We start from the raw sequence: 24,168 nt of genomic DNA on the forward strand, positions 1-24,168 counted from the left end.
GGAGGACGTGGAGGGGGAGGACGTGGAGGGGGAGGACGTGGAGGGGGAGGACGTGGAGGGGGAGGACGTGGAGGGGGAGGACGTGGAGGGGGAGGACGTGGAGGGGGAGGACGTGGAGGGGGAGGACGTGGAGGGGGAGGACGTGGAGGGGGAGGACGTGGAGGGGGAGGACGTGGAGGGGGAGGACGTGGAGGGGGAGGACGTGGAGGGGGAGGACGTGGAGGGGGAGGACGTGGAGGGGGAGGACGTGGAGGGGGAGGACGTGGAGGGGGAGGACGTGGAGGGGGAGGACGTGGACCTGTCCTCGGGCCTGCGCAAAGGAGCTTTTAGGTGGAGTGCAGTGCGCGCAGTACTGGCCCCACCCTTTACACCCATGGTTCGTGTGCCGTGGCCAAGCAAGCTGGGACGTGGCAGCGAGGTCCTTGGGTCGTAGGTTTTATATCGGAGTGGCCTTCTCCTATGCAGGTTTCTTACCCGGGCTGGAGGGGCCTGCCTCCCCTCCTAGGTCGGTCCATACTGCCCGGACCGGGGCCTCCGTCTGCCTCACTCGACCGAGGCCGGGGCCGCCGTCTCCCCCTTGCTCCTGCCCATATCGGGGCCGCCGCCGTCTACCCTTCGCCCGGACCGGGGCCGGGGCCGCCGCTGCTCTCCCTGTGCCCGGACTGGGGCCGCCGCCTCCCCCTTGCTCCTGCCCGTATCGGGGCCGCCGCCGTCTACCCTTCGCCCGGACCGGGGCCGGGGCCGCCGCTGCTCTCCCTGTGCCCGGACTGGGGCCGCCGCCTCCCCCTTGCTCCTGCCCGTATCTTTGGAAAACTATTAACACAACTCCTGTTTGGACAAAACGTGTTCTTAAAAATATTATATTGGTTCTGTCCACAGAGTAGCCCCTGCCCTTGAAGGGAATTAAATGACCATTAGACCTTCTGCTGCTTATTGAAGGAATTTAAAGGCCTTCATGGAGGTTTTTAAATGACTTTGGTTCTTTTGAGCCTTTTAAATTTATTTAATGAGACAATATTTACAGCTTCTTTTGGCAAAAAATTCCTCAGGTTAACTCTACTGAGAAAAACATTCCTCATCTGGCCTATTCCCCCCCCACCCCACCAAATTTGATTTCTAGTCTCCATAATCAATGGAAACATCTTTCCTGCCTCAATGTATCCCTTTCATAATTTCGTTTCTACAGGATCCCTTCTCATTGACACTTAAGCAGATTTACTGTAATTAAAATGTTTCTACTTCATGGACTTAAATCAGGTTACCATTTAAGTTTAAAATTGTATTGTTTTACGCTCCCTGATTGTGATGGTTTAAGAGACAAAATTTTGAAACAGGGAGAAGTGCTATTCTTGCTAAAATCAGTAATTGGAGAGAAAAAAAAACCTGGAATATCTTTTAAATTGCTTAACAAGAAAGTTGTGTACTTTAAATCTTCATTTAAACACAAGATCTCATTCGTGAAGAGCAATGATATACCATGATTTGGGGACATTAACTGTGTACAGTGTAAGGCTGATGGGACACTCTCTCGTTATCTTCCTTTGTACCTGAGATAAAATTTACCGTATATTTTGAAGTATAAGACGACCTTCAAATAAGACAGGCCCCCATTTCCAGCCTGAATTTCATGATTTTTATCATATATCAGGTGTATAAGACGACACTTCTCCCCCCCCTCCCCCTCCCTAAATATGTGTGTTGACTAAGCTGTTGGGAATGGCCTCCAGCAAAACGAAGCAAGTTAAGTCTTTGAAGTGGCCAAGGAATCGACCCACTGAGCTGCTGCGAGGACATTCGATGTAACAGAGAAGGTGGTAAGAGAATAGAGAAAGAATGAAGTAGTTTTAAGAAAAATGTCAAAGATAAAATGTTCGATGAGAAGAAGAATCATTCATTGGCCAGAGTTAGAGAATGGGTACGTGAACAGAGGCAAGATTGCTACATAGTCACAAGAAATAAAATCAGAGCATATGCCCTGAGTTGGGCAAGGTCAAACTCCGAGCACAGTAGAGATTTTAAATGTACAGTAGGCTAGTGCAGCCATTTCATGAACAGGACAAATATGGTAATAATGTGTGCTGTATTATTGATATGCTATGTGATTTTATGATCAAAGCATTGGCATAAAGTGAATATAGAGGCTGTAATAAAATAATCCAAAAAGTGCGTATTCCCTAGTAAAATGGATAGAACAGAGGATGATTTATTGTGGGATACTGAGGATGAAGTGGAAGCCAACTCATCAGATTCAGACTGGGCCCTGTATGGTGGCAGTGTAAAAAGTGAGACTCCGGATGTGCTGGCCAAGTTCTCTGCCTCAGATGAGTTTGAAGGATTTTTAATGTGTTTGTTTTTACAATAATAATTTCTGATATACCAGTATCTTTAAAAATTTGTTGTAGAGTGGGGTCATGGAACCAATCAAGCGGTATATGGAGTAGAATTTTACGGTCACATTTTAGAATGTGGCCTATAAAATGATCCCTGTTTTTGGCATGTTTTTTGGGTCCTCTTATATGCTGAAATATATGGTAATTTTTAAGATGCATCATTCTATTCCTACTGTTGGGTAGGGGATGGCATAATAACACTGTAGTTAGTTACTGCCAAATGGTTCCAGCAACCCAGGTTCAGTTCTGACCTTGAATGCTCTCTACACAGACTGCACTTTTTCTCTGGTGCTCCTGCTTCACAAAGACATGGCAATAGATAAAATGTTGACAGTAAATAGTCCCCTGTGTGTATACGGGAGGTGAAGACACTTAATGGACGTGAAAAAAGGTTATAGGGAAATAAGTGGGAATGGGATAGAATTATAGAATTGTGAATATGAAGGGTGGAATGGCCTTTGTCATTAGAAAATGAAGAATAGTCAGGATTGATAATTCATAATAAAAAGCAATATTTCCTTCCTCACTGGAAGAAAAATACTGTTGTTTGAACTCTTAACATTCCTAAATTTTGAAAGGGAAATGTATTGATGCATCAAAAAGATATTTCCTGTGAATGAAGTAGATACTTACTTCAAAACTGACCGATTACATGTATTTGTGTTCCATGCAGGGTTTGTTGATGATATAATTCAACCAGCAACCACTCGAATGCGTATTTGTCGAGACCTAGAGATGTTGGCAAACAAGAAGCAGAGCAACCCATGGAAAAAACATGGCAACATCCCTTTGTGAAACAAAATTTTGGGATCACGAGACAATGACATGGGAAAATTTTCTATTTTAAAAGAAACCCTCATTCTTCTTGGCAGGAACCACAGTTTTGCTTTAGGAATAACAAAATAAATAGTTCTCGAGCAGTTCATTCTCTTTGCTGTTATTGATCAAGATGATAAATAACATTGTTTTGGTTGAAATATTAGGTACACAGTTGTCAGAGCAGTGGACATTTGATCTGAACCCCCATCGAATTTAACCAGCTGACAGAGCGAGAGAGTTTTGAATATTGCAGATGTTTAATGCCCAGTATACTGGGTGCCCGCCCAGGTTATGTTCCTAAACTGGACTGTCTGTATCGGAAAGAAACAATTTATCCAAAACAGTGAAATCTTTAGCCCCTATCCGGAATTGATTTACAAAGAATAGAAAGTCAGTGTAGATGATTGGCAGTTGAACCATTGTGAACTGTGACACCTGTTTGTCTCAAGGCAACCTGGATTGGTGGTTGAGTGCTCATATACTGGTCCACTAGGAAACTCTCAGCAGTTGAATAAAATATGAGTGGCTGAGGTAAAATTTTGATCTTGTTTGAAGGAGAGTTTTGTAAAAGTTTTTACAAAAACTGGTATATTAGAATAAAAAAATTCTAATATACCAGTATCTTAAAAGCATATTTGAGGGGACAAATTATATCCTATACAAAGAATCTTAAGAGAGAATATATGGCAGAAGTAAATAGTTTGGAGCAAGATAGCTATAGAATTTTAAAAATATCAAAGAACAGGACTACAAGAAAAATGCAGATTACTGGAGAATAAAAAGCTAAGATGTAATACAATGCAAACATAGAACAGACTGATTTAATCAAGAGTGAAAAATGCTTTTAAAAACTGAGGCAGCACTCTAACATATTAACAAAAGGAAATTACATTTTTAGACTATTATACAAATCAGAATTACTTGGAGACGAGAATGAAATGGAAGAATTTTTGTCGAATGTTAAACTTCCAAAACTAGGAGAGAGAAAGGATAGAACTAGACATTCCTTTTACAAGTGGGGGGGGGGAGTAAAAGGTACCCTACATGCTAATAAATCACTAGGGGAGGATGGATTCCTACACGAGTTTTACAGACAATTTTTTTTTTAAAATTTTTTATTTTTCACACCATAAATCACATTAGCCATGATATACACTATTTCTTTTTCACACATATACAGTGACTTTTTCTCCCCCCCCCCTTTCCTCCCAAACCACCCCCCCACCCCCCCCTCTCATCCATTTTAGGTATACAATCTAGGTTACATTAAGCCAGTCAGACAATGTTGTCATTCAACAAAATTACACCAGAAATTCTACTGAGTCCATTCTTTTTTTTCCTTCTCCTTCCATCAACTTAGGTACTGTTTGTCCCCGGTAGGTTTTCGCTATTGTATTTAATGTAAGGCTCCTATACTTGCTCGAATATTTCAATATTATTTCTTAACCTATCTGTTATTTTTTCTAATGGAATACATTTATTCATTTAAATTTAGTAGTTTCTTCCTTTTAATTTGGTTATGTATTCCATTAATATTTAAAGACATATAGTTCAGCGTAGCCCTTTTATATTTTGTTTATCTTCTCTTTCCGTTTTTCCATCATTACCTTTCCTCCTTTTCCATTTCTGTTTTCTTATTTTCAACTCTTTATAAGACAACATTCCTACAACATCCAACATTTTCCTTATTCTCCTATTTCTATCTTATTTATCCCCAATCTCCCCTTCACCTCCTGAGTTGTCCTTTATCCCTTGTCGGACAACCACATCTCCCCTCTCCATTTGGATTTGCGAATCCACTCGCAAGCGTCAACTGATATTTCCCCCCACCCCGCCTCCCCCAGAAAAGATTTCACTTTTCATATGTCACAAAGGTCACTCTTTTAATTCCTTCCTTATTCTCTCTATTCCATTACCTTCCCTTATTAATTCTTGTCTATACTATCTATATTTTCCTCTAAGTACAGATACATTCATGTATGCTCATTGTCTCTATTCACTCTTATACCTCTTTACCCGCATACATATCAATCGTGATCATTTTTACTCTCATTACCCGTCTTCATCCCTCAGTCTATTTTTGTCTTTACCCACATACATATCAATCGTGATCATTTTAACTCTCATTACACGTCTTCCTCCCTCAGTCTATTTTTGTAATTGTTCTGCAAATTTTCGTGCTTCTTCTGGATCCGAGAATAGTCTGTTTTGTTGTCCTGGAATAAATATTTTCAATACCGCTGGATGCTTTAGTATAAATTTATACCCTTTCTTCCATAAAATCGCCTTTGCTGTATTGAACTCTTTTCTCTTCTTTAGGAGTTCAAAACTTATATCTGGATAAATGAAGATTTTTTGCCCTTTATACTCCAGTGGTTTGTTGCCCTCTCTTACTTTTTCCATTGTCTTCTCCAGTACCTTTTCTCTTGTAGTATATCTTAGGAATTTTACTACAATAGATCTTGGTTTTTGTTGTGGTTGTGGTTTAGAGGCCAATACTCTATGTGCCCTTTCTATTTCCATTTCATGCTGTAGTTCTGGACATCCTAGGGTCTTAGGGATCCACTCTTTTATAAACTCCCTCATATTCTTGCCTTCTTCATCTTCCTTAAGGCCCACTATCTTTATGTTATTTCTTCTGTTATGGTTTTCCATTGTATCTATTTTTTGAGCTAGTAGTTCTTGTGTCTCTTTAGTTTTTTTATTAGATTTCTCCAATTTCTTTTTTAAGTCTTCTACCTCCATTTCTGCTGCTACTGCCCGCTCTTCCATCTTGTCCATTTTCTTTCCCATTTCTGTTAAGGTCATCTCCATTTTATTTATTTTCTCTTCTGTGTTGTTTATTCTTTTTCTTAAATCCTTAAATTCCTGTGTTTGCCATTCTTTAAATGACTCCATGTATCCTTTAATAAGAGCAAGTATATCCTTTACCTTGCCTTTCTTTTCTTCTTCTATTTCACTGTACTCTTCCTCTTCCTCTTCTTCTTCCTCTGGGTTGACCATCTGTTGTTTCTTTGGTGCCCTTTCCTCCTCTTCTTTCTTGTTTCTATTGTCTTCTGTGGTCTCTTCTTGCTGCAGGTGTTCTGCAGCTGTCGTTGCCGGCTGTGGAGATCGACTCCCCAGCTGGTCCCCCCTCCCGTCGGTGTGTTTTTTTTCATTCGCATCGCGCATGCGCGATACTTCGCGCATGCGCGGTTGCGCACTTTTACTCGGCTCTGCGAGCCATTTTTGTAGTCCATTATTTACCGACCTGAGGGAGCGGGTTTCTCTCTCCGCAGCGGGCCTCTTCGGACAGGTAAGGCCTTCACCTTTTTCCTCCTTTGTCTTCTCTTCCTCTCTTCTTACCGTTGCTTTCGATTTTTCTTTTTTTGTCGCCATCTTCTTTCCACCTTTATACTCACTTTTCTGTAACTTTTATTTCTGTGCCTTTGTGTTTTTCCCGACTTTTCTGGAGAGGGCTGGAGTTCACCGTCCGGCCACTACTCCATCACGTGACTCCTTCAGTTTTACAGACAATTTAAGGAACTATTAATGCCCCGATAATGGATGTTCTGGTCTTCTGAATATGTGTGTTGACCCTCCCGGAATCATTCTCAACCATAATTATTAGTGTTACCAAGAAAAAGATCCATTAAAAACTTTGTCCTATAGACCAATAGCCCTGTTAAATGCTGATTACAAGATACTAGTGAAAGCGTTAGCTAATAGGACAAAATTTACCAAAATTAATACATCCAGATCAAGCTGGAAGATGTTCCTCTAATAGACTAGGAAGATTATTATTTCATATAATACACATGGCAAAAGTCTATGGAATCGAGTATTACAGTCTCCCTGGATGCGGAAAAGGCATTCGACCATTTGGAATGGCCCTTTCTATTTAAAACAAGAAAAATTTGGCATAGGCAAAACATTTATAAACTGGATAAAAACTTCATACCATAAACTGCAAGATAAAATTATAACCAATATTCTCCTTGAGTAGTTCGAGATGTCTCCAGTGTTTTTTAACGATTGAACCACTGGTGGAAATAATAAGGGAATCTGGATACAAAGGACTTCAAAGTTGGACAAGAAGAACATAAAATTTGCCTATTTGCTGACAATGTGCTACCTGGCTATATCCTTGGAAAAAATTACAAGAAACACTAGAAAAATATGGACAAAAGTGAGATAATGCCATTAACAAATTTTGAATACGAAAGATACCAAAAAGGAAGTACACTTGAATGGAAGACGGATGGAATAAAATTTCTTGGAATAGCAACTGAAAACATCTTGCACAATTTGTATCAACTAAATTATGTCCCTCTTCTTGGGAAGATAGAAAGGGACCTGCAGAAGGAAGGGTCAATTTCGTCAAAATGCAAGTGATGCCACTACTGCAGTATCTTTTTCAATCGCTGCCTATTCTGTTACCTAAAAACTTATTTAAACTACTAAACAATCATATCAGACCATTCCTATGGAACAGTAAGGTACCAAGAATTGCACTGAAAAAACTGACATGCGCTATGAGCTGGCTGGAAGGACTTAGCTGCACAGGCTAGATTTTTCGCAGCCTTCATTGTATTGCCCCCACGCTTGGATTCAGATGGGAATGTATTCAATGGAGGAGGGGAAAGCAAAGGATTTTATCTATAAATGGAGTGTCAAATCACTAGGAAGAAAGACAGATAACCCCATTCTCATCCATATGATCAGAATGTGGCAAGAAATTAATTAATGTTTAGGAAAAAAAATAGGGATATCAGGAAAAGCACAACTGTATAAAAATGTGTTATTGTTGATGAACATAGGCAATAGTATATTACATTCATGGTATGACAAAGGCATAAGATATATGGAAGACTGCTCCTCAGAAGGAACTCTTATGTCCTTCGAACAATTAAAATACAAATACAGAGAGGCCAACGGGACCACCTTCTGTTTTCTCCATCTTGGATCGTTCTTAAGAGAAAAATGGCGACTAATGTTGACATCACCTGAAATTAGAGAAACGATACAAACTGTCTGGATGGGGAATACATCCAAATTTATAACAAAAATGTACTATGCACTCCAGAGTGAAAGTGTAAAACCAGGTATACAGAGGTCAAGGGAAAAATGGGAGTCGGACTTGGGTGTGGTAATTTCAAAAAGCAGCTGTCAGATTGATGCAAGGACAGCATGACGCCAATTATAAATGCAAGATATGGATTGGTTCAGTATAATTTTTTTTACACCAATTATATTTTAGCCCATAGAAATAACATAAATCAAAAGCAAAAATTTCAGATATATGATTCAGACGTGGGACTGAGACAGGAACTTATCTACATGCTACATGGTCATGCATGAAGGTGAGGCCATTTTGGCAGACATCACAAAAAAATTGACAAGGTTTAGCTACAAGGTAATTTTATGGAAATAAGCAACAAATTGAATAAATATTAAATGTCTCATTTATGAAAATAGCACTGGCGGTAGCAAAAAAATGAATCACGATCTCTTGGAAGTCTGACTCCCTTCTACTTACAGCATGATGGACTGCGGAAATGAACAGCTGTATACCTATTTAAAGAATAAATATGACACTTTTGTAAAGACCTTAACCACATAGGGCCCAAAATACAGTAATAAGAAAAAGGACTATAAATGCAACTAGTATACATATTTAAATGTAGTTTCTATATATTTAAAAGATATGTAAGCTCTGACAGTGTGGTGACCCTCTTCACAATCCTTCCTATAGTTACGCAAGCAATTCTCCAAACACAGAGTAGCCAAAGTTTTATAACATGACTTCCCAACTTATACTCAAAGCTCTCTGCTGAAAGCAAGCACACCCCACACACTCTTTACCACCCTACCCACTTGTGTTGTCACTTGTAAGGAGCACCCCAGATCCCTCTACATGAATATAACCAAGGGTCCTGCCATTGAATGCATTGACTGACACTCAACCTCCCAGAAGGCAACACCTTGTACCTCTCTGGATTAAACACCATCTGCTATTTCACTGCCCAAATTGCCAATAAGTATTATCAGTTGCATTTTTTGATGATTTTCCTCACATCCACAACTCCACCAATTTCATGACATCTGCAAATTTACTAATCAGACCACTTATATTTTTCATTGATATCATTAATAGATTTTCTCCATGGAGCATCAGAGACTGAGGCAGGACCTTACGGAGGTTTATAAAAGCATGAAGGGGATAGATAAGGAAAAAGTTATTATCTTTTTTGTCAGGGTAGGTTAGTTTGAAACTAGAGGGTATGGATTTAAGGTGAGGGAGATTTAAAAGGGACCTAAGGGGCTTTTTTTTTCATACAGAGGGATGGATATATGCAATGATCTGCCAGAGGAAGTAGTAAAGACATCTATTTGTAATGTTTAAAGTTTAAAAGACATTTAGACAGGAACATAGGTAGGAAAACTTTCAGAAATATGAGGGATAGGGATAAATACAGCCAGCATAGATAAATTGGGCCGAAGAGTCTTTATCTAGGCTGTAAAATTCTATGACTCACAAGCAAGAGGATCCAACACACAATCATGTGGAACACCACTGGTTGCAGGCCTCCAATCTGAAAGGCATCTCTGACCACTACCATGCATCTTCTCTGACTTAGCCAATGTTCCATCTCACTGGATCCCAGGTGACAATCTTCAGGACCAGGCTATCATGAAGGTCCAAGTTGGATGGCTCACTGAAGTCCATCGCTGCCCTACCATTATTAATCCTCATCACATTTCCTCAAAAACCTTGATCAAGTTTGTTAGACATAATACATCCCCACAGAACAGTAATAATTGCTATCCAAAATAAGTCCATGCTTTTCCAAACATGAATAAATCCTGTCCCTTAATGTGCTCCATTAATTTTCCTACCCCTGATGCAAGTCAATAATTTCCTGGTTTGTCCGTGTTGTTTTTAAGCAGGAAACAGCATTAGCTTTTCACCTGTGGCAAAGTAAGATATAAAGATCCTTCAGGTGCCAGCAATCTCCTCCTTTGTCTCCATATCCTGAAACAGATTCAGTCAGGCCCTAGGGACTTGGCCTCCTTCATGATTTTCAGAAGACTCAATACCATCTTCTCAGAATCGACATGACCCTCCCTGATCTTGCCATCTCGGTGAATACCAATCCAAAGTAATCATCAGGAAGCTCATCAACTTCATCTGGCTCCAAAAGCACAATTTTTTTCCTTTGCTTTTCAGTGGATCCCATGCTCTCTCTGGCTAACCTTTTGATCTTGTGTACAAAATGTTCTGCCATTCTCTTCAATACTACTTGCCAAGGGAATTTCCTGATTCCCTTTGCCCTCTAAATTCCTTTTATAATTTTCCTGTTTCCTTTATACCCTATAGGGGGCTGTCTGATTTCAGCATCCCTAAACCCTACACATTTTCTTTTTTGACTAAACTTTCTATATCACTTCAAATTCATTATTATCATACATCTGTAAAGTACAACTGGACTTCAATCGGTGTAAGAACATGCAAACACATAAAGAGACATAGCACATATTTTCAAGCAATTTACAAACACAAAGGTAGTCCCCAATTTATAACTGTAATGGGGACCAAAGGATCATTCCTATCTCAGAATGGATGTAAGTCGGAATTTTGCCTGCGTGTGGAGTTCTGAACCTTAAACTTTTTAATCAAATCTTTTTTTCATTGTAGGTTTCTGACAAACTATGACAGGGATACAGGGCATAAAAGAGCCAAAATGTGTGTACTTTGTTAGTTGGCATTCTGGTGTCCTAGGCTGGGCAAACTAGCTTGATTATTGTGCGCACGTGCAGTGGGTTTGTGTATTGGAGTTTAGTTGGCGCATGCGTGAGTTAAGTGCCCTGACTATGGAATTTGCGTCCTTAACTCTTGCACACGCACTAACTAAACTGCAATATGCGAACCCACAACACATGCACCAACTGAAGACTCGTGCATGCACACAGCAATAAATATGGCCTCATCCAACCAACGGACCCCAGGACGCCAACTAACAAGGTAAGTACACACATTTTGGCTCTTACATGCCCTGTTATACTTGGTCAAATACAGCATAAACTGTGTAAATTTTATATTTTTTCTTAGTTAAAAAAAAAAGTTTGGCCGTATGTGCGGATGGACCTAAGTCAAATAGGTCATAAGTTGGGGAGTAAATAAATGTTGTTAAATAATAGCAATTCTCGGAAGGATTGCATTAGGAGATCATCAGTTGTTTACCAGTCTCATTGCCCATGGGAAGAAGCCGTTTCTCAGCCTGGTGGTGCTGGCTCTGATAACTTCTGTATCTCTTTCCAGATGGGAATAGCTGGCAGATGTGTGTGCAGGGTGGTGGGGGTCCTTAATGATTTTGTGAGCCCTCTTCTGACAACGATCTTGGTAGATCAAGTCGATGGAAGGGAGGGAGAACCAGTGATGCTCTCTGCTGCTCTTTGTTTCAATTGTTGTGCTCAGAATAGATTTAAAGGGTTCATAGAATCAAGGCTGTATATGTTATTGGCAGTGATTTTTATTTACGCACTGGGAACGCAAAAGGGCACACGCTCACAGACTAACCCAGAATCTTTCTTCTTTCTTTGGCTTGGCTTCGCGGATGAAGATTTATGGAGGGGTAATGTCCACGTCAGCTGCAGGCTCGTTTGTGGCTGACAAGTCCGATGCGGGACAGGCAGACACGGTTGCAAGGGAAAATTGGTGGGTTGGGGTTGGGTGTTGGGTTTTTCCTCCTTTGTCTTTTGTCAGTGAGGTGGGCTCTGCAGTCTTCTTCAAAGGAGGTTGCTGCCCGCCAAACTGTGAGGCGCCAAGATGCACGATTTGAGGCGATATCAGCCCACTGGTGGTGGTCAATGTGGCAGGCACCAAGAGATTTCTTTATGCAGTCCTTGTACCTCTTCTTTGGTGCACCTCTGTCACGGTGGCCAGTAGAGAGCTCGCCATATAACACGATCTTGGGAAGGCGATGGTCCTCCATTCTGGAGACGTGACCTACCCAGCGCAGTTGGATCTTCAGCAGCGTGGATTCGATGCTGTCGGTCTCTGCCATCTTGAGTACTTCGATGTTAGGGATGAAGTCGCTCCAACGAATGTTGAGGATGGAGCAGAGACAACACTGGTGGAGCCGTAGGTGATGCTGGTAGACGAACCATGATTCGGAGCCGAACAGGAGTGTGGGTATGACAACGGCTCTGTATACACTAATCTTTGTGAGGTTTTTCAGTTGGTTGTTTTTCCAGACTCTTTTGTGTAGTCTTACACAAATAACTACATATCAGGTGCATATAAATTACTGTGAAACATTCTCAACTAACAAGTATATCAAATGAACCTGGTTTCCAGCATCAACCATGGCTTAGGAGCTGGGACAGGCCCATTGCAGTTGGCCCTCTTGTACCTGTCCATGGCTGGCAGCCTGGACTCCAGCGATGGTCTCGAGGCAGCAACAAAACAGAGAGAGCAAGACCACACGTGCTATGGTTTTTCCATACAGGGCCCATCCACGTGACCTGCAAGGACCAATCGCTCATAAGGCTCAACTATGGGCAGATCTAACCATTGATTGCCACCTGGGGTCCAATCACACAATAGCCTCACAGGTGGGCAGATCTAACTCTTGACTGGCGGGTGAGGTGACTTCTGACTAGGTTCCAACTGGAGAGGCCACGTGACCCTCCACAATCCACACTATAGCAACTGTATCACACTGTCATGCAGCCAGCCAAGACGTTCTCGATAGAGCTCCTGCACGAAAACTAACAAGGTCGGGTCAGATACAGCAATGAGCTCTCCGAACCCTTCTCTATTGGCGTGAAGCAAGGCTGCGTCCTCGCACCAACCCTCTTTACTATCTTCTTCAGCATGATGCTGAAACAAGCCAAAATATATTTAACAATCAACAAACATACCAAATACAAAATATCAAGAGAACCCCCTCCCTCCCCTCTATGCAAGTCCTATTAAACATAGAAAGAACAAAGAAAAAGAAACAACAAAAAATCATCCCATTGTCAGTGTGAACAGTAAAACATATGGAGACATGATAATAGCACAGTGTTGAAATCTTTACCGAGGTCTACTGGCTAGCCAGTAGTGATTGTAACCCTATATTGGTGCCAATGCTCTAAATAAGGCTGACAGATTTTTAGGAAGGTGTTCTATCCCTTCCCGAGATTGTATGTCATCTTTTCAAGTGGAATGCAGCTATTTATCTCCAAAGACCACCTCTCCATGAGTAGGTGGGAGTCAGACTTCCATGTTACTGCTATGCACTTCCTGGCCATACATAAGGCAATTTCTGTGAATTTAATTTGAGAATTAGTTAGTGATCATATTTCCAAGGACAACAAACAATGCTATATTTTTTTCAAATGATCTCTCCCTTAATGCCCAATCCCTCATTCTACCAAAAATCTGAAATATAAAAAATTGTGAACTTCAATAGATTGTCCTTCTTATGATCTGAATGAAAGGAAAATCTCTTGAGCGAATACTATATTGAATTTGTTCAGTAATTATACATGAGAAACAGTTGAGACAGTTGAAATGAAATGTACAAAGAGCCATCAGGGCAAGGCCTGGCAACACTTTACGGTTGTCACCTTGACATCATATTGTGCTAAATTTCCTATTTTCTGAAGTTGTCTTTAGATTTTTACAATCTTTGTGTCAAGATTATAGTCTATGGATTAGGATCAGAGAAGACAATACAATTGAAACAAGGCATGTCACACTGCAATGGTTTGAGACATGCAGAAGTTAGTCATTTATTGTTCTTTTTATACTTGACTGTAAAAAAGCCCAATGTGTAAACATGGTATCGATAATATTAAAATTAAGCACAATTAGTTTCAAAGTCAGAGTGATAAATCTGAGGATCTGACAAAACTCAACGTTTATATTCTGATTTAGCAGCAGATTGAGTGATTTATTTGGATATCCTGTTTAACAGACTTGAATATCCCATTTCAGTGCCATAAATAGTAAACATTTAGAAGTGTCCAAGGTAAGAATTCTCCATTTAAAGTAATTAATACTTTTCCTGTGTAGCAAAACTTGCTCGTAATCAGAGAAAAATGTAGCAAATTGTTTGGCAGCATTAATTATCTGTATTTGGATAGGAAGCTCGCTATGGAATTGTCTGTACAATAGACCAAATGCTTGATCAAAGTATTTTTGAGGGAAATTAAAGGTAGAAACATCTTGGGAGGAAAGTGAAGAAATCTAGGGCAAGGGTGTCAGAGATGGAGCAAATATAACATAATTGTCAGATCTGTAGCACAATGTCTCGGTGCAATGAAAGTTCTGCTTGCTGCAGATTCTCATGTATGCAGAATAATAATGTGACAAGTGAGAAAAAAGATGAAAGAAATGAAAAAAAAAATATAGCATTAGAAGTGGTAATGCAAAAATGTACGGAATCTGTGGTACAAATGGATCTTTGATGGTTTTGACAAAGTGCTATTGTGAAGATAGTGCAGCGAGGTTTCAGACCCTTATAGCTGTTAGAGAAAACATATTCTTCAATCTAGAAGATTGAATATGCTTCAAGGAGGGCAGGGTTGATGTCATTTAGACATCTTCAATGGCCAGGTCTGTGCCAGTGATGCATAGATTTAACACTTTCTGCAGTCCCCTGCGATCCTGGGCATTCATGTTTCCAAATTGCCATGTTGCAACCAGTCAGTATATTTTCTACCTGTAGAGATTCAATAGAATGCAATATCTCCTGAAACTCCTTAGAAAGCAGAGGCATTGGTTTGTTTGATGCTCTGGCCCCAGAAGTCCTCTAATATTTGGAGATCCTGGAACTTGAAGCTACATTCTCTCCTCTGCCACTGAAGAGAGGTGCATGGTCCCTAGGCTTCTTCTTCCTAAAGTTCTCAATAAGCTCCTTGGTCTTGTTGACATCAAGATTGTTGTTCCAGAACCACAGAAGCAAATTCTCAATCACTATCCTATGAAAGGACCACACATTCAATGTCACCAAATCCAAGGAGCCGATTGTTGACTTCAGGAAGGGAAAACCAGAGGTGTACAATCCAGTGATCATTGGGGATCAGAGGTAGAGAGGGTGAGCAAATTTAAGTTCCTGAGAGTCACCAGCTCAGAGGATCTTTCCTGGAGCCAGCAACCTAATGGCATTGTGAAGAAAGCACGTGAATACCTCTACTTACTCAGAAGTCTGCGGAGGTTTCCTATGACATCGGAAACCCTGGAAAATTTCTACAACTGTGGGCGTAAAATGTGTTGACTGGCTGCGTCATGGTCTGGTATGGGGACACCAATATCCCCGAGCATAAAGCCCTGCAAAACATAGTGGACAGAACCCAGGACATCACAGGCAAAACCCTCCCGACTCTCGAGAACATCTACAGGGAATACTGCCGTTGGAGAGCAGCAGCAATCATCAGAGATCCCAATCACCCACCATGCACTCTTTTTTCACTGCGTCCATCAGGAAAGAGGTATAGGTGCCACAAGATTCGCACCACAGATTTAGGAACAGCTCTTTACCATCAGACTCCTCAACAATAAACTCAACCTAAGGACTCATTTAAGGACTTTCTTCTGCACTTTATTGATGTTTTTCCTCTCTGCATTGCAGTTTGTTTACATTTTTTAACGTGTATGTTTTTTGCACTACCAATAAGTAGTTATTCTGCTTCGCCTGAGGAAGAAGAATCTCAGGGTTGTATGTGATGTCATGTATGTACTCTGAGAATAAATCTGAAATTAGAGTTATTCCCTCCAAATCATGGCACATCAAGTAGTACATTGGCCTTTACTATAATGAGACCTAGTGTTTTAATTAAGATTTATAGTACATAACTTTCTAGTTACGCAATTTAAAAGATACTCTAAAGGTTTTGTCCAATTGCTGATTTTAGCCATAGCAAGCATACTGAAATCCTTTCTCCATTTCAAACATGTGCATCAAAAACCATCACAATCCAATACAATTTTTAACTTGAATGGTAACCTGGTGGACTGATTTAAGTGATTAAGAATCTCAGGGATGTATGTGATGTCATATATGTCCTCTGACAATAAATCTGAAATCTGAATTTAAAATGTGACTCATCAGTTATTCAGCCAATGACAATATCAGTAGCGGATTTTCAAATTTCAGATTTATTGTCAGAGGACGTCACATACAATCCTGAGATTCCTTTTCCTGCGGGCCAGGCAGGATTACTACTTTACTGGTAGTGCAACAAAAATAACTGTACACAATGCGAACATATCTACAAATAAAGAAATGTAAACAATCTAAATATGCAACAGAGAGAGGAAAAAAGTGAAGTGCACAAGTGCGAGTCTTTAAATGAGTCCCTGATTGAGTTTGTTGTTGAAGAGTCTGATGGTGGAGGGGGAGCAGCTGTTCCTAAACCTGGTGGTGCAAGTCTCATGGCACCTCTACCTCTTTCCTGATGGCAGCAGTGAGAACAGAATGACTGCTGGGTGGTGTGGATCCTTGATGATTGCTGCTGCTCTCTGATGCAATGCTACCTGTAGACGTTCTTGATGGTGGGAATGGTTTAGCCTGTGATGTCCTGGGCTCTGTTCACTATGTTTTGCAGGGGTTTATATTCATGGGTATTGGTGCTCCCATAACAGACCGTGATGCAGCTGGTCAGCACACTTTCCTTCTCACATCTGTAGAAATTTGCCACGATTTCTGGTATCATACCAAACCTCTGCAAACTCCTGAGGTTTCTTCACGATGCCATTAGTGTTGGCTCCAGGAAAGATCCTTAGAAATAGTGACACCTTCTCTTTCTCTGATCCCCCAATGATCACTGGATTGTACACTTCTGGTTTTCCCTTTTTGAAGTCAATAATCAGCCTCTTGGTTTTGGTGACATTGAGTGCAAGATTATTGTGGGTGCACCATTCAGCCAAGTTTTTAATCTCCCTCCTATATTCCGACATCCCCCTTCTTTATACAACCCACTACCATGATATCGTCATTGAATTTGAAGATGGTGTTACTCTCATACGGAGGTAAAAAGTGAGTAAAGCAGAGGGCAAAGAACACAGCCCTGTAGTGCCCAGTACTGATGGAGATTGTGGAGGAGATGTTCTTACCAATCTTCAGTGATTGTGATCTGGAGGTGAGGAAATCAAGAATCCAATTACACAGTTGGGTGGGGTGGGGGCCGCGTCCCAGGTTTTGGATTTCGCTGATCAGTTTTGAGTGGACGATGGTGTCAAACGCCGAACTATAGTTGCCAGAGATCATCCTGGCGTATGCATCTTTGGTGTCCAAATGTTCCAGGGCTTTACATAGAGCCAGTGAGGTGGCATCCATTGTTGCTATGATAGGTGAATAGGAATAGATCCATGTCGCTGCTCAAACAGGAGCCGATTTGCTTAGAGACCAGCCTTTCAAAACAATTCATCGCTGTTGATGTAAGTGCAACTGGTTATTAGTAATTTAGGCAGGTTACCACACTCTTCTTGATTGACGCCTGGAGTGAAATTATGAAGATATTCATGAATACATTGGTAAGTTGGTCAGCACAAATGTTTAATACTCGGCTGGGTACTCCATCTGGACTGGATGCTTTCCTCAGATTCACTCTCTTGAAGGTAGCCCATTGTTAGATACAGACAGGAGATGGCCATCAGGGGACATGGGAGTGTGTAGTGGTGGTTCTTTCTTGTTTTTCTAGTCGAATCAGACGTAGAAAGCGTCGGGTTCATCTGGGAATATAGCATTGCCAAATCCTGCTGAACTACATTTTGTTTTGTAGCACGTTATGTCACTTAGGATCTGCCACAGCTGTCAGCAAACCCTTGTGGTTTCCATTTTTGTTTAGAAACTCCACTTTGCCCAGGAAATGGCTTTCTGTAGGACATACCTGCTTTGATAGTGATCTGCCTCTCTGGACTTAAATGCCTGTAATCTGGCTCTCAGCAAGTTCCAGATCTCATTGTTCATCCAGGGGTTCTGGTTGGAGAAAGCTCTATATCATTTGGTGGTGACACACTCATCCACAGCTATTTCGATAAAGTCCTGGTGTAATCATTCAGAATCTCAGCTGAGCTCTTGAACACCACTCAATCCACTGAATCGATGAAGTCCTGTAACCATTCTTACAGCCTCCTGCGACAACTTTCTAGCTGTCCTGATCTCCAGAGCCTCTCTTTTTAGGCACTCTTTGAATGTAGACAGAAGCACAGGCAGATGATCCGACTTGCCAAAATGTGGTCTCGGCAAAGGACAGTGGGTCTTCCTTATCTTGGTGTATCGAGTGTGCTGGGACCTCTGGTACAGCAGGTAACATGCTGGTGGTAGTTGGGCAGGGTTTTCGTAAGGCAGGCCTGGGTTAAATTCTTTGACTAAGATTTGTAGTGCTTTGGGATGGGCCGTCTCTTGTTTACTGACCACATCATGCAGCTCTGCAAGTGCCTGCTTGTAATCAGCATTGGGAGGGATATAAACTCTGATGAGACTCACTAATCTACTGAATTTGGCTGCAAGGTCATGTGCAGTTGGAATAGAGCAGGGGGAAAAATACGCATTCTAGAGGGGCCTGTGTTAATGATGAGTAATGAGAAAGTGATATTTGAGAATCTGCACTGAGTCTGCTGTTGAAGAATTTGAGGATTCAGGTGCAAAGAGAGGAACAGAGTTACTGATTGCTGAGTTTGGTTATCAATTTGCAAGGTATGATGGTGTTAAATTCAAAGCTAGTCAATGAGCACCACCTTGACAGGTGCTCTTGTGATACAGTGAGTCTAGATCCTTCCAGAGAAGAGTTGATTTGTGACATAACCAGCCTCTCAAAAGCTCTTGATCACGATGGAAATGCTAGATCAGAATACTTCAGTCTTCTTAAACGCTGATATGATGGATGTTCTTTTGAAGCAGGTGGGGACCTTAGACTGTAAGTGGTTGAAAATAATTGCAATATCAAGTCAGTTGGTCCATTCAGGTTAAGGATGCGATCAGGAATAAGTTGCATTCGTCGGGATCACCTTTTGTACATCTCTTATGTTGACATCAATGACTGAGATCACAGGCTGGCCTGAAGCCTTGTAAAGCAAATGCAGAGGTTGAGCTCACCTGGAAATGATGCATCAGTCACTGTTGTTTGTCAGAAGTGATGATATACAAGCCCTATCACAGCTACCAAGTATCTATCTGAGACTTCGGCTTAATCCATAGCTGTCTTTTGTCATTGATAATAATCTTCCCTGTTTATACCTGGACTTTTTGTATGACTCCGAATTGACTGATTTGAACACCTTGTGTTTAACTAGAATGCAGATTTCCAAGTTCAGCCTTAGACCATAAGAAATAGGAGCAGAAGTGGGCCATTCAGCATATCGAGCCTGCTTTGCCACTCCATCATGAACTGATCCATTCTCCCATTCAGCCCCACTCCACAGCCTTCTCCTCATAACCTTTGATATCCTAACTATTCAGATATGTCTCAATCTCTGCCTTAAGTGCACCCAACAACTTGGCCTCCATAGCCCCTTGTGGGTGCAAATTCCAGAGGTTCACCACTCTCTGGCTAAATTCCTCTGCATGTTTTAAATGGGTGCCTTTCAATCCTGAAGTTGAGTCCTCTGACACTTATAGATTTAGAAGGGACGCACTCATCCACGTTTCCTGATGAGATTATTAACTGTGCCACATTCATTCAGGTCCTCATCCAAGTCCTTGAACATGACCCAATTGACTGACTCCAATCAGTCACAAAGCCATTCTTCACCTTCCCCAACAAGCTTTGTGGAGAACATGGAATACAGAGGAACTAGATCAGATTCAGAAAAATACTGAACGAGGTTACAAAGAAAGCAAGATTTTAAAACAACCATATGCAGCACAGAACAGGCCAGTTTGGCCCTACTAGTCCATGCTGGAACAAATCCCCACCCTCCTAGTCCCACTGACCAGCACCTGGTCCATACCCCTCTAATCCTCTCCCCTCCATGTAATTATCCAATCTTTCCTTAAATGTAAATAACGTTCCTGCTTCAACCACCTCCGCCGGAAGCTTATTCCACATCCCAACCACCCTTCGATAAAGGTTTTAAAATATTCTCTTAATGCACTTAGACACCACATAGATAAACAAATTTGTGCAAGCAGGACACAGTGGAGTTTAATAAAATTATGAGTTCATCATATATACAAGTGTTGTACATTGTACAAATGGACTGAAATATTTGCTTGCTGCAGATATGGAAAATAAACTTAGCATAAACTAAATTACCACAAAAATATAAAAATCATGTAAAATGATAAAAATTCAATTTCAGTTAGTGCAAAAAAGAATGTGATGCTTCTTGAGGAAGCACCTAGTGTCAATGGATGGGACATCACGTTTTGAGGAAATGTTTTGGATGATCTTAAGTTCATGCAGTTCAGAAGCAGCAAGAGTAGTCAGGATGTCATTGGAATAGTCAACCTGAAGTAAACAGATAAGGATTTCATTATCCAGCTAAACAAGACAGGGTCAGGCTCTGGTGTTACACAGGTGAAGCCAGACAAAATAGGTACACAGTTAGCTGCTCAATTTGGCAATGAATTGTCTGGTCATTATTGGGTGACTGTCAGGGTGTGATAACAGAAGAATAAAGTTTGTTGGAAGTAAACCAGATTTTGTTGGCCACTTCTGCCTTAACTAATGCTGAAAGCCAAACAAGGATGTCAAATTGGCTGTAATTCAAGAGTAAAGAGAAACAGTGGCGAGCATAAATTTGGAGATATCAGGATACATGTGGAACTTGAGATGTTCAGAAGATGAAGTTGGTGACAGGAAATGTATGTGAAATAAGACTCTCAACTTAATAGTGCAGAAGTAAAAAGAGGAATCACCTATGATTATATATTCAAAGTTGAAGTTTTATAAGCTGTACTCTTCCACTCAATCTATGTTCACAACAATGGTAGATAGTCTTTGTTAATTCTCTCTATTATCATTAAAAGATGATTTATATAGGAAATAACAATTAAGGGCCTTAACGGAATTTAAAATAGTCAATCAAATCAGCAAATTAAAGAATGTACCACTAACAACAAAGAATTGAACAAAGGCATACAAGTTTTAAAGAACTCAAAGTCTGCAACCAATTCTTTCAAACAGTTTATTAAAGGAAAGGTGAAGCCATCAGCTTTAAAATGTACAAAAAGAAATTTTATACTGAAAATGTACAATTTACAGTATTACTAATAAAACTGATCAAGGTAACACTCAAAATATAAAACTTATTAACTTCAAACTCAATTTCAAGCCCAGCAAGGAGGTACCCAGACACGAAACCATCCTTTCACATTCTGCTACAATACTGCTGAAGAATTCAGATTTAAATAGTTGACTGCACAGCCGAAGTTGATACAGAGATGGTTCACACCATGCAGTACCTATCACCGTGCCATTCAGTCCACAGAACTATTTTGAGATCACTGACAATTTAGCCTGAAAACTGTACAAAATTAATCAAAATTGCATATTTTCACAACTGTTTACCAGTACTACCAAAAAGTCATGATCTTTAAAATCTGTTCATCGAGTTACTTGTTGGTAGATTAGTAAATAACTTGTGTGATCATTGAATTTAAAATCTAAAGTTTTATCTACTTTTAAAATGAGTAAAAGTTAAAATTTGTAATGCAATATTCTGCCATTTACTACAGTAGCGTTCAAATATTTGTTGTCACCATTTCATACAAGATCTTGTTTCGTGAAATTGCAATTGTTAAATTGTTAATTTCTACATTGGAAATGCCAATCGACTCAAATTATGATAAAAATGTTAAAACTGTAATTGAAATTAATTTGTCTGACATCTTAAAGATTATGATTCAACAGTAAAAAATGGCAATAAAACAATTTGATCTGCAGGTTAGTAATCAGAAGCAAGACAGATGGAACATATTATAGCACATTGGGTTAATCCTTGATAAAGTCAATTACTGAATTCTTCTGTATAAAATTAACATTATCTGTAAAAGTACATTTAGACAATTGCGAAAGTCAAAAGTGGGTATTCCTGACGACTGTATACAGTAAATCTGGAATCAAGGGCATCAAAATTTAACTATGAAATGTGCTCTTAATCTAATTTTTACACTTCTGGGAGTGTACAGCATTGATTTATACAACCTTTCTGTAAATAAAACATACTGTTAACTGTTGTCTAATTACGAACATTTCACAATCAACAGAATTTTCAGAAGCTACCCAAAAAGCCTCTAAACTTTACCTGTTGTGTTTTGAACCTTAAAACCAAAAGCAAAATGCACAGGTCTATGATAAGAGTGTACATCTCAATCTTCTGAAGTGAAACTTAAAGCAGCTAACAAGTATTTTCACAGTAAATAAGGCAGCTTTTATTATGAAAAGAAGTAGCTTGCTGTAGACATACACATAAGACCTTGGTAATAAAAAAGAAATCTCTGGATTATTCTGTTACCGGTGTTTTGCGGCAGCAATACTTCACGTATCTAAAAAGCCCCCGCAGAACCTACTACCCATTTATACATGTACTGTATATAGATTTTGCAAATGATTTCCAGTTTCCCATCCCACCCCTCAATAAAATAAATGCGTACCACAAAGAAACCAAACTCCAGTGTGAGAAAATTGCCTTGCTCCTAATCTAGTTTCTCAGCATTGCTGCCATCTGAAAAATTTATAAGCTAGAATTAAAAAACATAACATAAACTGCTGATCTCAAAAGTTCTTTATATTAAACTGTACAGCAGAAAAAAATTACAAAAACTCATAGGGATCTCTGTACTTTTGGTGTCATCTGCTGTATGTTCCACCCTATTTTTTCTTAAATATGCCTTCATGATTTTAATACAATTTATTCCTGGTTGATATATATATTTCTTTTAATCCTATTGTTAGCACTCCTCAGCAGTGATACAGTCTGTGAGTCAGATCAATTTTGTGGAGGGGTGTGGGGGGAGGGTAATTCTTCGAAGAAGTTGCCACATTTTTCGGTCCATAAGAATAATCTGTCTCAGAAACAGACAATTAGTGCTTCCTTCTTCATGCTTCCCCAGAATCATAATCAAATCTTCATCAAGTTTATCATTTGATAAAAAATAAATCAGATCTTGAATATGTAAAATTTAGTTTAAAAGTTACTGTCACAGTATTTAGATCTTGGATTCTCTTTAGACGATGGAGTTCTTAAAAATATAAAACTTCCAGCAGTCTCTCAGAACATAGGCATTCCAAAACCCTAAAGGAAAACAAAAATGAATCTTCAGACTTGAAGGTGAATATGAATCTTAAACAGCACAGAATAGCTCTTAAAATATTCAAATTCAAAACACTTTGTGATAATATGTAAAAAATGAAATAGGTGGTAGTACAAAAATTACATTTGCAAATCCACCTTCATTTATTCACAACTTGTATTAGTAAATGGGTAATAAACTTTCAAAACAGGATAACTCATTGTTCTGTCCTTTGCCAGTGCATGTTGATTTGAGCATGTTAAGTTAGCAGGTTATCAACTGGAATAGCTCCAAATTCGTTTGTCTCTATGGTGTGCGTCAAGGTATCACAAAGATGTTTAAAACACAATGATTAGAATATTTCTGACATTCATACTTAAATATAAAACATTGAAAATGCTTCTTTGTAGGAAAATTGAGTTTGTCATTTACCCAAGGGAAGAACTAATATCTCAGGATTCTGGTAGTCAAGTCTCTTCCAATTATTCAAACATACATTTTAAGGTGGATGACATTAGTTCATTACTTATTTTAACATTGCCACAAGATATGTTAAAATAAATGTTACAAGAAAATAACAGCACCAATTTACTGTAAAGACAAATATTATTCTGTAAAGACTGAAATTATATTTTGCTACCAAATTAGAAAATAAAGTTTTCAGTTTGATTAGTAGTCTAAATAACAATTTCCAATTTTTATCTTTTTTTCTGTTTCATTCACCTTTTACTGTAGTTGTTAGAAAT

General features: G+C 39.8%; 2 protein-coding genes across 12 annotated transcripts in view; one reads left to right on the forward strand and one right to left on the reverse strand.

Annotated features, from left to right (window-relative positions):
- The window catches only part of pccb (propionyl-CoA carboxylase subunit beta), a 72,706-nt gene extending 69,391 nt beyond the window's left edge, over positions 1-3,315 (forward strand). For all 7 annotated transcript variants that reach the window (XM_069896603.1, XM_069896602.1, XM_069896606.1 and 4 more), the window contains one exon: positions 3,064-3,315. In XM_069896603.1, the coding sequence (XP_069752704.1) occupies positions 3,064-3,185 (122 nt within the window). In that variant the 3' untranslated portion in view covers positions 3,186-3,315. The remainder of the gene's footprint in view (positions 1-3,063) is intronic.
- Positions 3,316-21,301: 17,986 nt separating this feature from the next.
- Positions 21,302-24,168, reverse strand: part of stag1a (STAG1 cohesin complex component a) — a 243,211-nt gene continuing 240,344 nt past the window's right edge. For all 5 annotated transcript variants that reach the window (XM_069896613.1, XM_069896609.1, XM_069896612.1 and 2 more), the window contains one exon: positions 21,302-23,424. In XM_069896613.1, the coding sequence (XP_069752714.1) occupies positions 23,401-23,424 (24 nt within the window). In that variant the 3' untranslated portion in view covers positions 21,302-23,400. The remainder of the gene's footprint in view (positions 23,425-24,168) is intronic.

Source organism: Narcine bancroftii, chromosome 9, assembly GCF_036971445.1.
Source record: "Narcine bancroftii isolate sNarBan1 chromosome 9, sNarBan1.hap1, whole genome shotgun sequence".
Taxonomy (NCBI): Eukaryota; Metazoa; Chordata; class Chondrichthyes; order Torpediniformes; family Narcinidae; genus Narcine; species Narcine bancroftii.